At 40.8% G+C, this 13,934-nt stretch overlaps 1 protein-coding gene across 2 annotated transcripts in view; it reads left to right on the forward strand.

The window, feature by feature from the left end:
• The window catches only part of TNFSF11 (TNF superfamily member 11), a 32,043-nt gene that overhangs the window by 1,074 nt on the left and 17,035 nt on the right, over window positions 1-13,934 (forward strand). For both annotated transcript variants that reach the window (XM_059725073.1, XM_006266893.4), the window contains exon 2: window positions 13,559-13,705. In XM_059725073.1, the coding sequence (XP_059581056.1) occupies window positions 13,559-13,705 (147 nt within the window). The remainder of the gene's footprint in view (window positions 1-13,558; window positions 13,706-13,934) is intronic.

Consider the following 13,934-nt stretch of genomic DNA (forward strand, 5'->3'; position numbering starts at 1 on the left):
GTAGTCAGTAGCTGTTGAGCAGGGGAGTTAGGGATAGAGCCTCTGAATCAGAACTTCCTAGACCTTAAATGCTGGAGGCTGATAGTAGGAGAGGAGCAGTGGGAGGTGGGAAACCCTAATTCAGTCCCCTTTCAGCATCCACTCTCTGCCCCTATACGACACAGGATGCTGGGAAAAGGGGACCTATGATCTGGACTCAGTAAATGACTGTTCTTGATATCTTGTGTATTTCAGCTAGGAAACCAGTGCATTTAAACAGCCCACCCTGTTGGGTCTTTCTGGGCCCTTTGCATCATAGAAACAGCTTGGTGATTTTTTTTCCCTCTTGCATAAAATGAATAAAAACAAAGCGCTGTCATTTTTTGAGAGGTGACTTGAGTCTGAACAGGTTGAGAACTGCTGTTTTAGAGGGTACGTGAGAGGAGGGGATGGGAAAGCAAAGGAAGGGAAAGGGGAAATCTGAATGAAGGAAGAATGAGGGGAAAAACATGCTACAGTATCTCTTGGGCTGTCAGAGCAGTTACAATGCAGCTGTGACACAGGGCACATGTTTTTTGTTATCTGTAACTGAACAGGGGTACACAGTGGGGTAATGCACTTTAAAAGGGGCACATGTGCCTCCAGAATTTGAGAAGGTGGCATGCATCACTTGTGGCACATCTGAATGCCTCGATACTCCAGGGATGGGCCAGTTTAGGAATACGCACAGTAAGGCTAGTATTGTTTCCCACACATCCACAAACATTCTGGTAAGCAGAATTCAGAAAAATTTAAAGCAATGTGAACCAGTCTAACAGGTTTTTATCTGCATTTTAGCAATACAGTTCATAGTGAATGGCATTGTTAAATCTTAGATACGAGAGCTTTTGTGCTATGTATTATCATCTTAGAAACAGTAATTTTTATGTTATGCAGAGCAAAAAGTTGAAATCTGCATTTTGGTTAGGGATTGTGTTGGTCCCTTTGGAGAATAATTGCCAATGGCAGGTGTCTTTTACTTGTTTGTAAAACATTTTTGTATATATAAAAGGAAATTTTCTCCTAAAGAGAGACTGTTTGTGAATTTGATGCTGATGCTGTTCATAATGGGACTTTTGCAGTGGCTGCATGGGGCAGAAGTACCTCTGTAATTTATTAGTTCATTTCCAGTAGAAAACAACTGCAATTCCTCAGCAGGCTGCAAAACTGGCTCTTATCTAATATTTTAGATTAGGCAGTAGTATGTATGTTAGGATAGGAGGAATTGAGCTACAGTATATCTGCTTTCTAGCGGTTATGCTTTTAGCCAGAAAAGAGCTCTCTCTTCTTGGAAACAATACTGTGCATTGGTTAGACTCATTTGCATTACTTCTGTCTGGTACCACAAACTTTCTCAAAGGAAGTGGAGGGGCTGACGTTTGCTTTTTTCAGGGGCAACATGAAAAAGGGTTAGGTGTTAGCTTTTTGGTCTTTAAGCAGGCTGCTGAGTAGTAGAGTTTAATATCTGTATTATTCTGCCTTCATAGAACTAGTGCTTCTGTTATTTTCTGTTGATTTGAAGTAAATAGGAATCTGTTTTTTACAGGTTCGTACAGTTCACTTTTTAGATAGACAAACTAGCAGTGGGGCCATAGCTGGACCAGAAACATCAAAATAGACTCCAAGACCTGACCATGCGTACTTTGGCTAGAATACAAATGCAAACAGATTTAAGCAAATAAGTAGCAAAACAAGTAAAAGTATCAAACTTTTTGTAATATTGCCTATGCCTGTTACTTGCACTTACTTTATTCTTTCCTATTCACCATTATCAGCAAATGCTTTGTGTTTGTTGCTTACTTTTTTACAAGATTTGTAGAAGATTGGAGCAAGTAATACAGTGCTTAGTCAATTATTCTCTGTATGTTTTAGTGGAGTGACATTTCATTCCCAGAATGTAGTGTAAAGCAGTTACAGCTACTTGTTTCCCCGACAGTGATGTATTTTAAGGTATGCTGTAATTCAGTTTGTAGAGTGAAAAACTCTTCTGCTACATCTTGTAAATCTACTGAGACATCTCTACCAGAACATCATAATTTGAGAGGATGCATTATAGAAGAGTAATTAGTATGCTTCAAAGTCATTATAACTAAACTGACTTGATATAAGCAGCCCAATTGTATTGAAAATATTCTAAAATATTCTAAAATGTCATCCCTTCCTCCGTAGAGAAATGGAATAGAACAGACAACCTTGTTCATTCACACTACAGAGTGTTGACCTATTCCAGATTACCAACTTCTTTGAAAAAAGGCAAACAGACAGGAATGGTAAACTATTATTTTACTGTCTGACAAAATATCTTTATTCATGTGCAACATGATTTAATTCTCGTTAAATCAATGGAAAATCTCCTATTGACTTGTGCATGAGCTTTGATGAATACAGCTCTGGTTCCTTATGATGATGATGCTAGTGGAGTACTTTACTGATTTTTTTCAGTGTGTACTTAAGTGTTGTAGTATATCTTGGCAAATAATGATTTTTTTTTAATAATAGAAGAGCACCATTCTCAAAGATTCTGAGCTATTCCTCAAACAGGAGGGGGGAAACCTTTTCGTAGGTGAATTACTGGGTCATGGATTAACCAAGTGTGAATTAATAAACTGGATAAATTAATAATGAGAAACTATGCAGGGATGTTTTATGACCATTTTAAAGCTCCAGAGGAAAAAAAAAAAAAGAATACATTCTGACTCAGTTCCAGATATTTTGTATTTTTATTTGCATAAAATAATTTGGGCTGGATCATGACATACAATAGAGGATGAGACAGTAACCGAGGTTTGGTTTTCCTTTGCTTTGTTTACTTTGTGGCTTAAGCATTTGGAATTTCACAAGACATATAACTAAGAGTGACACTAGGCATTCATGGGTAAACACATGTTTGTGGGCAAGTATTGCAGTGTAATGCAAATGAAAAAAGCAACGTGTGTATGCAGTTACTAAAGAAACAGCTATTTTATGAATTGCAATGATATGTCAATGGCAATGACCTGTGTTTTTAAAGAATACAGTATTTTATATTCTTTTCGTGAGCCATCTTGAGTAAAATTCATGTTACTCGCACCTTCCCCAAAAACCTTGGACACTAGCAATATTAGATGGATGGCCTTAACTGAATTTATCACTTGGTCATGCTTGTACAAGACCAATGAGAAAGTAATGAAAGATTTGCAGTTTACAGTGGAGCAGTAGGTGGTAACTATTTACTGTGGCTTCAGGTGTGTTTTATCAGGAAGCACAAAGAAATCCTCCTAAAGTGAGAACTGATTTTTCAGTAATTTGTCATATTGGCACATGTAAATGCTAAAGTACATTTCCAGAAAACTGATACTTTTAGCTTTTGTTTCAGATGCCTTTCATTAGCTTAAACTCAGTTTAAAATATGTATGGTCATGGCTTGATATAGACACCAACAACAGGATCTTGAGAAGATCTTAAGAGATAGGAACATGCTCTAAGGGCAGTAGATCAGGCACTATAGCCCAGTCCTACTGAAACTCAAGCTCATTTTAAATGGATTTGTTAGGTATTTCTGAAAATTCAGGCCTTGATTTATATTTTATTTCTTTTGACTTCCCCCAAACTAGCACGTATGTCATGTATTCTGTCTTACTAAAAAAAAAAAAAATAGATTAAAGTAAATAAATAGACTTGGAGTTTATTGTATTCATCTGAATGATGTAACTCAGACTTCTGCTACAGTGTATACAGGACATCAAAAAGTCCTTTTTCAAATTCATAGGGAGTATGAAGAAGGCACCGGGTAATGTGGGGCCCCTGCAGGGTACACTAGGCAATCTGGTGGTTGCACCTGAGGAAAAAGCAGACCTTTGTAACAAATTCTTTGCCTCCATTTTTTTGGGCAGAGACTGGGACTCCCGCACCAAGATTTGGGACGGACTCAGGAGAGACTCTGCTAGGCCTAGGGTCAGGGAGGACCGAGTTAGAGAACTTCTGGAGGGGGCTGGACTTGTTCAAATCAGCAGGTCCAGATGCCAGGGTGTTGAGGGAATTGGCAGGGGTTATCGTGGGGCCCCTGGCACAGCTTTACGAGCACTCGTGGTGCTCTGGCCAGGTACTGGACGGCTGGAAGAGGGCCAATTTGGTCCCCATCTTCAAAAAAGGGAGGGAGGACCTGGGCAACTATGGGCCCATTAGTCTTACTTAGATCCTGGGGAAGCTCTTTGAGAAGATTATCAAGGAGCACATCTGTGAAGGGCCAGCAGCGGGGATGATGCTTAGGGGCAACCAGCCTGGTTTCATTAAGGGCAGGTCCTGTCAGACCAACCTGATTGCCTTCTATGATCAGGTCACAAAATCACTGGACGCAGGTGTTGCAGTGGATGTAGTCTTTCTGGACTTCAGAAAGGCCTTTGACACTGTCTCCCACCCCATTCTCATTAAAAAGCTAGGCTACTGTGGCATTGATGCCTACACAGTTAGATGGATTGCAAATTGGCTGAGAGGCCGCACTAAAAGAGTGGTGCTGGACAGGTCATATTTGACTTGGAGGGATGTGAGCAGTGGAATCCCCCAGGGCTCAGTCTTTGGGCCTGCACTGTTCAATTTCTTCATTAGCGACTTGGATGAGGGGGTGAAAAGCAACCTGTTCAAATTCGCGGATGACCCCAAGATTTGGGGTGAGGTGGGCACGCCAGAAGGGAGGGACAGGATACAGCTGGACCTGGACAGGTTACAGGGGTGGGCAAATGAGAATAGGATGGGATTCAGTACTGACAATTGCAGGGTGCTGCACTTGGGCAGTAAGAACCAGTAGCATATCTATAGGCTGGGAAATTCTCTTCATGAAAGCACAGTGGTGGAAAGAGATCTTGGAGTCATTATTGATTCCAAGATGAACATGGGCCGTCAATGTGAGGGCATGGTTAGTAGGGCTACTCGCACCTTGTCGTGCACCCACAGATGCATCACAAGCAGGGCCAAGGAGGTGATCCCTCTATGCGACACTGGTCAGGCCGTAGTTGGAGTACTGCATCCAGTTCTGGGTACCGCACTTCAGGAGGGATGTGGACAGCACTGAGAGGATCCAAAGGAGGGCCACTCACATGATCCGGGGACAGCAGGGCAGACCCTACGAGGAGAGGCTATGGGACCTTAACCTGTTCATCCTTCACAAAAGAAGGCTGAGAGGGGACCTGGTGGCCGTCTATAAACTTACTAGGGGGGGACCAGCGGGGAATGGGAGAGACCTTGTTCCCTCGAGCGCCTCCCGGAGTAACAAGGAATAACGGCCATAAGTTGTTAGAGAGTAGGTTCAGACTAGACATTAAAAGGCACTACTTCACAGGGCGGCTAGGATCTGGAACCAACTTCCAAGGGAAGTGGTGCTGGCTCCTACCTTGGGGGTCTTTAAGAGGAGGCTTGACAATTACCTAGCTCGGGTCATTTGAGCCCAGTTTTCTCTCCTGGCCAGGGCAGGGGGTCGGACTTGAAGATCTGCGAGGTCCCTTCCGACCCTACTTCTATGAATCTGAATCTATGAATCTATTTCCAAACTGTGTCCTCTCAGACTTCTACTAGCATTCTGCAAGCATGCCACAAAATAGTAGATAAAGGAAAGCCAGCTTGTATGAGTTATGACTTCAAAAGGTCTTTGTCAAAGTCCCTTGTAAGAAGGTGTTAAGGAAAGTCTTGGGGTGAAATTGATATTCCTTCATAAAATAGATGCTGGCTAAAGGATATAAATGGTCAAATTGCATGGTGGAAAAAAAAAAAGTGTAGTGTCTTAAGGAGTAATAGTCAAAGCATGATTGGATCAATATTTTATACTTAAGCTGACTGAAGTGTGCTAAACTTTTTTCAAAGAGTACTGACATCTTTTAATATAGTTTATCTGATTTTTTTTTTCCAATGACAACTGAAAATCAAAAAGCTTTCCTGTGTTCATGGAAAATAATACGGGGTTTTCTTCTCCTCTTCCTTCTTTCCATTTTCCTCTCTTACTACTTCTCTGTTTTTTTGCTTATGTGAGAGAAAGGAAAAAGGTAAAAACAAGAGTTTTCATTTATTTATTTTTGTAAATAAACCTTCGCAAGGTTTTATGCCGTGTTTAGTAAATAAATATCTTGAGGCATCTTCAGGACATGATGTAAGACCTTTTTATTTGGGCAAGCTATTAGTAGAAGAGGTTAACTTTTGGAGCACTGTTTTATCTGTTGTTTATTACATACTATTTTATTTTAGTATTTAATCTGTTTTTCTGTTTTTATCATTCATCTTTCTGTGGGGGGAGATGGGCAACACACACATAGATAGATAAATAGATATACATATGGATATATATGTATGTACCTATATCTATATATCATCCAACTAACTTCTCTTATTTACAACATTTCTCACCTCACTGTTGACCCCTTTCCAAGTCATATATACCAATTTATAAGGAGATGTGATGACTTGGAAAGGGGTCAACAGTGAGGTGAGAAATGTTATAGATGAGAAGTTACTTGAATGAGTTGAAGCTGAAAAAGACTAATTTCAGATGGGCTTAATCTCCTAGGTTGATGAACAGCAAAATAACAAATGAAATCTTAGCTTGACAAATGTAAGGCAAAGGGTAGTAGAAGGAAAATTGAACTGCATTGTAGGTGCTAAATTGATTGCAACTTCAGAGGGGAAAAGGACCTTGATGACAGAGGGGAGCTAAAGGGAAACACTGTTGTTCAATGCACAGTGGTCAGAAAAGTAAGCTGACAGTGAAAATGCAATAGGTGGGCTAGAAAACACTGAACATGGTATAGTGGTTTTCTATTAATGGGTATGGCCTCACTCAGAATGCTGTGTTTAGTTGTGGGTTGTTAAAAGGGGTCCAGAGACGGGCAAGAAAAATAAAGAGAGGCCTGAAAAGTTTTCCTTATCAGGAAGCCAGGAACATTTTGCAATTTCAAGAGGAGAGACAAAACAAGCTCACAAAATAGTGGCACAGAAGTAGTAAACTAGAAACTGTGATCTATTTCCAAAGCATCCTTTAAAATTCCTATCAATCACTTCTTGCACAGTGTTCTGTTTTCAGTGCTGCATAATGTTAATTCACAACTAAGGTAACCTACTAATTTTTATAGATAATATAAATAGATTCCTGTAAAGGCTGTGTTCAGACTTTACTGTGGCAAGATAATTTTCAAAACCACTAAAAACATTATGGGGATGGTGCTTGGTAAGTATCTCTTGGGTCATGGAGGGGGGTGGGGGGAAAGAGGAAGGGGAGCAAACTATATGGCAATTGGCTGGGCTAGCTGATCACCATAAATCACATATTTTCCCTATCAAACATACCCTGTAGTGTTCCTTGTTTTATTAGAATGGGTTTAATTGATCTTGCAATTGATGGGTCTGGTAACATAAGCAATCTTTCTGCATCCCCATCACCTATGTTTGCAATGATGTTTGTCAGGGTTTATTAGATTAGGACTAATCCAAAGATGTTCTTCTTCAGTACGATAATATCTCTTTGTTCAACCAAAATGTCGTTGGATGGGAATGTATTTGATTCCCCTCACCCCTTCCTCCACCCTGCCCACCCCCGTCCTGGGCAATGAATGATACGTATAGAACTGTGCTGCAGATTTACTTTGATTTGCTGGGCATTTCTAGCCCTTACGAAGTTCCTGGTCTTTTGCACCTGCATTACAGATGCATTAACTTTTGTCAGCTACTTTCAGATGTCTGTATTTTGATTAAATTGTAAATTTAGGAGTTACCCTTGAAAAGTGAACATCTACTAGTAGTTATTACTTTTGGCTGTGTGCCCCCCTTCCCCCCCCCACCCCACCCCAAAGGGACTCAAGTGAATTAGATGCCCACATCCTAGTGAGTAATCCAAATTCTCCTGAGACCCTCTGTAAATCCCAGTCTGCTTTGTTTGCTGTAGTTCAGCAACTGTTGGCAAATGTTTTAAATGATGACCACTGTATTCCAAAAAGTTTGAATTACTCTCTCTCATTCTGCTCTGTAGTACCACATGGAATGCACTGTGGCAGGCCATCTGGCTAGCTGAGTTGTCTATTACAGTTTGTTGCCTTATGTTATTGTCTTAGCACTAGAGTGGTCATTGTAAACCTAATGAAGCCTGCCTAATTTAGCTTTAGGGTCCAGTCTTTTTTTTCAACATTACACTTAGTTTAGACTAGCTAGACTCTTTTCTGATTTTACAGAGGTCTTTATGCTTTAATGTGCATGTAATTGTTTTGTGTCTTAATAGCTCTTCTGTCCCACTAACCTTAAAACTGGTAAATTAAATACCGAGGTCTGTTTTATTTAACCTGGTTCCTTTTGATTACATGTTACACTGTCATAACTGGTTTCCCTCTTCTGATTGATGCATTTATTCATTTCTGTTTGTGATCCTCTGAGGGGCCTATGTTACTTCTTCAGGATGTGAAATAATGATTTTGCAGTTAAACTATTCCATGATACAGTTACAATTCTTACAGCATTTAAAGTTGCAATAATTATTTTCAAGAACTTTGAAGAATTATGTCAACTTGGATGGAAATAGTTTCTAAACCCCTGGTTTAAAGTGGTAATATTTTACTTAATTCAGTCACAGATATTAGGCTGAAAATATATTTTTTTAGCTCTTCCAATCCCTCTCTGATAGTGTAGAAGTCTCTATGGGCACATTTTAGTGATATGTTCTGTCCTGGTCAGTTTGCAGGTCTGAAGTGCTGGGCCTCTGTCAGTTTTCTCAGGTGACTGTTTTAGACTGTTCTGTCTTGTCTATAAGATACTTTCCTATTCTTTATCTTGACTGCATTAAATAAAGTTATACTGCATTAAGTCATTATTCTTCTCCCTTGATTTTTGCACCCTGCAAATATTTCTAGACAATCACCTTTTCTCCATACACAGATGTATTACAAAACTAAGCTGTACAGGCACATTTAACTATTCTTAAGCTTTCCATATAAATTCAGCCCCTTTGGGCTAGGGACAGAAATTACACATAAACCAGCATAAGTGATCGGAAACTGGTTCAAATCTGTAACAAAACAGAAGTTCAGTGCACAGAAATTGCTTTCAAAATAGTCGAAACAGGTTTAAGATAAACCTGGATGGGTGTAATATCAGACTTGACTGATTTAGGTCAAATCGGTTTACTAAACCTCTGTCCCAGATCCCCCTACACAGTCAAGTTAACTTATAGTCCCCCAGCATTCCAGGGTGATTTGCACCTCCCCTGCAAGCACCCCCCCCCCCCCCCCAAATCACAGGGTGGGCAGGCTAGCCTTGGCCCAAGCTGTCTGCTCCAACTGAGTAGGGAGGCATGATTTAGCACCCTCTGGCTTCTGGCCTGGGCTACTGCAGGCATGTGGCTGCATTTCCAGAATTAAAAGTGAATGTCTGTTCACTTGCTTATTAGTTCAATCTACACAGCTTAGACTCACCTGCAAAGATTGAATCGATTCAGCCTTGGGCTGTCTATACCTAGTCTTGATGTACTGATCTTTTTTTATAGTGCTTTTCTGTACTGCTTCAGTTAGTAACTCCTAGAATATTTTGTGTGGAGCTGAATGCAGGGTTTTCCCTTGTTACACACCAATCACAATTAGAAAAAGACTTGTTCCTTACAAAAAGCTGTTATTTTTTTCAAGCTTTCTAACTCAGATATTGATCCACATACTGATATCTTCCAATCTTAATAATTTCATTTATTTTATACTATTCTCAGTGTACTTAGTTCAATAGCATTCTCTAAGTGAACAAGTTTCAAATTGACTTAATTTTCATGATGATATGTGTACCTTTCACTCGGTCCTTGTGCACACATCTATTGCTTGTAAATTTCACATTATTCTTCAAGCCTGGTATTCTTTTGGGGAGCATGTTTGTATTCGTGTGCAGGAGAGTCTTATTAAATAACAGATGGACACACATGAAGTACAAGAATATATTCCCTACCATGATTTCCTGGGATTGCTCTTTCCCATTATTTTACATCTTAGAATAAAATTTTCTTAGGACACTTGGAAAAAAATGGATGAATAAGTTAAAACAACTTGTAAGTTTGCCAACAAGGTACTGTGCATGTTAAATGCATATTTTATATGTCCCCCTCCCCCCCATATTAGAAGTCTCTACAAAGGTATAAGATGTAATACTTTTCTAACATATATTGTCAAAGCCCTGGTGAAGTTCTCTTAGCTGAATCTTCACCCAACTGCTATGTTTGGATTTGATCACTCAGTTCACATGCTTTTTAGGCTTTCATTATTGTCAGTAAACTGCAGCACTACCTCTTTCTTTGGAATCTATTACATTTCTGGGTGCAAGCCTTTTCTTAGAAATCAGACCGTATCACTTAGCTGTCCTAGGTCTTTGTAATGACTCCTAGATATATTCTGAGAACCAAGAAAGTTTCAAACAGCCAGTCAGACTCATAAAGATAGGTAAATTTTAACAAAAAATCTAATAGTCATTTAGATATAAATGACTAAACAGTACAGATGAGGCATAGCAAGGAACTGATTAAACATTTATAAAATGCACATGCATCTAACAAAACAATCTTGTTAACATGAGAGAATTTAAAATTAATTTCTCTTAAGTCCTAAAGTCTTAAAAAGCCTTTAACACGGGTGGGCAATTATTTTGGCTGGAGGGCCACTTAATGTGTTTTGGTGAGCTGTCAAGGGCTGCACACCAAAAATCTTTCAGAAGCTATCATTTTTAACAAATACAGAAAACAACAAGTTGTATACTAAAAATCAACCATTTACTATAGTATATTTTAATTGTATTTCAAAAAATAATTTTTGTCCTGATTAAGTTTTTTTTCCGGTAGTGTACATACAGCATTATAGCTCAAAGTAGTATTACTCTTGTGTATTGTGGATGAAGGGTGTGGTTGGGGTGTGTGTGGGGGTTGGGTGTTGCCCCCATGCTAGGTCCTGGGAGCTGGCTGGGGGTGGGGGGAGGGAGGGAGGAAAGGGCAGGGGGGATGTACAGCAGAGCTCACCTGGGTGGTGTGGAGCATGTGCAGTCTGTCTCACCCCTGCATCTGGCCTGCAGCTGCCCCTATGGCGTTTCACATGGGGGTGAGCCCCACCCATTCCCACCTGGGGCAGTCCATGCTGTACTTCTGTCTGTGCCTATCAGACAGCATTGCCCTGGCCCTGACCCTGGGCAATGTGCACAGCTTCCTGGTGGGGCTACTTCTGCAGCTGACTGGTTACTGTTTGGCTTCTCCCTCCTCTCCCTGCATTAAGCAATGCAGCAGGGGCAACAGAAGGAGGATGAGGAGCTGCTGGAGGTGGGGGAAGCCAAGCAGTACCTGGGCAGCTGCACAGTAGCCCCACTGGGAAGCTGTGTGTGCTGGCCAGGACTAAGGCAGTGCTGCCTAGCATTTTGGGCGGGTGTGGTTGGGAGCGTGGTATGGGCTGTCCTGGGCAGGGCTCGGCTCCATGTGGAGCTCCACAGGGCCAGCTGTGGGCTGGATCCAAATCTACTCAAGTGGTGGGTGCCTGCCTGCAGGCCATATTTAATCAGTTGGTGGGCTGGATCCGGCCTGCATACCGTATTCCTCCCACCCCTGCTTTAACAGCTAGCTAGCCTATTAAAGAAAAGGGCTTTTCATCTAAGTTTTAAAATAAGTTATAAAAGAGCTTATTTTAGTTCATCTGCAGATGGGCTCTTCAGAAAGAACTGTAGATCAAGGCTGAAGAGCTAAGATTCCAAGATGAACCCTGATTTTTATAATCTATGGCTTAGCTAAAATATCAAAAAGCTTACTGAATAAAGTAAAAAAAAAACCCAACCCCCCAAAACATAAAAGCATTCCTGATTGTTTTTTACTTCAATTAATATTAATGTGCCTATTATCCTCTTTATAAGCTATATCTTGTCTAAAATTATCCTTGTCTAACCAACAGTGACCTCTAAAAAAAAGTTATTTGCCCTTCCAGCCCTCTTGAATTTTTTAAAATGGCTCACACTTTGTGATGTCTTCTGGGCTGATCATTTCCTTTGTGTCTTCTTGTACCCAAACTTTGTTCAAGTAAATTGAAGCAAATGCTATACCATTTCAAAATTAAGCATATTAAGGCCTGTTATAGTCTATAACTGAAACAAATGCTGAACCAGTAGCTTAAGGCCACCCTGTCCCAAAATGCCAATCTCGTGGAGTTGCTATGTTTATAGTTCACCTCTTCAGGCACATGTGCCTGTTGAAGGGAACAGTCTTTATAACATTTCCAAAAACAGTTACTCTTTACTTTAGCTAGCATAAATTCCTCACCACTCTATATTGTTAGGGATACCCTAAAGCCAAGCTTTCTTTCCTCCAGATCTTGAGAATCCACAAGCCATTTTAAAACTTTTACTCCAGATATCATTTCCTCCTTTCCCCCACTCTAAAAAGTTCCTTTATCTCTTGAGTTGGCAACGTTTATGCCACTGTGGGCCACTACTTACATCCTAGCCCCTGCCATGGGCGGTGGCCTCACACCTGCTAGAGATTAGCCAATGCGGTGAGAGGAATAGATAGAAAAAGGCAGGTGCTAGGATCATGGGGCTTGTGTCCTTTGTTACTGTGGCTGGAGCATACTGCCATAGTTTGGATCCAGTCTGTTCATGGGCTGGATCCAGCCCATGGGCCATAGACCGCCAATCCCTGCTCAGTTTGATTACTGCTGGCACAGTCATACCAGCTGATCCAGAAGTTGTTGTCCTCCTCCACCCCCATTTTGAAATGGCTCATGGAAACTGGTTCATCCTGGCTGTAGTCATCTCTTTATTCAAGTGCTCCATTTAAATGAGTGATTATTAAAGTTTAACAACATGCTATATTAACTCTATGCTAGATGTACTCTCACCTCTAGTGGCATTTATTAGGGCTGTGCAAAGCTTTGGTCACTGATTCGATTCAGCAGAGATTTGGCAGCCGAATCTCCAAATCCAAATCAAAGCAGGAGACCCTTTAATCTCTCTGAATCGAATCAGAACCCTCCGAATCGATTTGGAGAGATTCAGAAGGATTTGACGATTCAGACATAGATACAGCTTTAAATGTTTTTTCTACCTACCTGAAGCTATCAGGTGGCTCGGAAATGCTGAGATGGTAGGGTGGATGAAGCGTCCCACAGGAGTGTGGGGGGCTCCCCAGCACGCTTGGCAGCAGACCCGGAAGTGGGCCAGAAGCACTTCCAGTCCACTTCCAGGTCCACTGCCAAGTGCAGGGCGAGGGGCTCCCCCTGCATCCCTCACAGCTCAGCAATCGGCCATGGGGGGACCTTGGGTGCCCCCCCTCAAACCCAGGAGGCACAAGTTGCCAATAAACATGAATGGAATTCACACATTATAGACAGAATCCCCAAATTGTCTTTTGTGTGTTACCTTAACACTCATTGGTTTAACATGGATAAAACAACTATGTATTGAAAATCTATTTCAGAGTGGTAGGAGTAGAATGAAATTGCATGATCTGGGATACAAGTGTAATTTTGGGTTATTGCTTATATTGATTATTGTTTGGACAACTCTTAGACTCTGGATGTTTTAAAATTTATTTCAGATGGACCCTAACAGAATATCAGAGGAATACATACACTGTTTCAGGACATATCTAAGAACCCATGGAAGCACAGATCTTCAAGAAACAAAATTAATGTCTGAATCATGCAAGAACATGGAACAGGCTATTCAAGGAGTGATGCAAAAGGTGCGTGCAAGCTGAGCCAGCCTAACAATTTAGTGATCACTAGTTCCATAAGCTTGTTCAACTTTAGCAAGCCCTGTAGAGAGAGTTAGAAGAAATCAGTGTTGCTCACTATTTCACATAGTAACAGCAGCTACCTTTAAACTTTGACATTGGATACTCCATTGCATTTATTCATGTGCTCCTTGGTAACGGTTAACCACGTCTGTACCCAGACTATTTGTGCTTTGAC

Source organism: Alligator mississippiensis, chromosome 1, assembly GCF_030867095.1.
Source record: "Alligator mississippiensis isolate rAllMis1 chromosome 1, rAllMis1, whole genome shotgun sequence".
Taxonomy (NCBI): domain Eukaryota; kingdom Metazoa; phylum Chordata; order Crocodylia; family Alligatoridae; genus Alligator; species Alligator mississippiensis.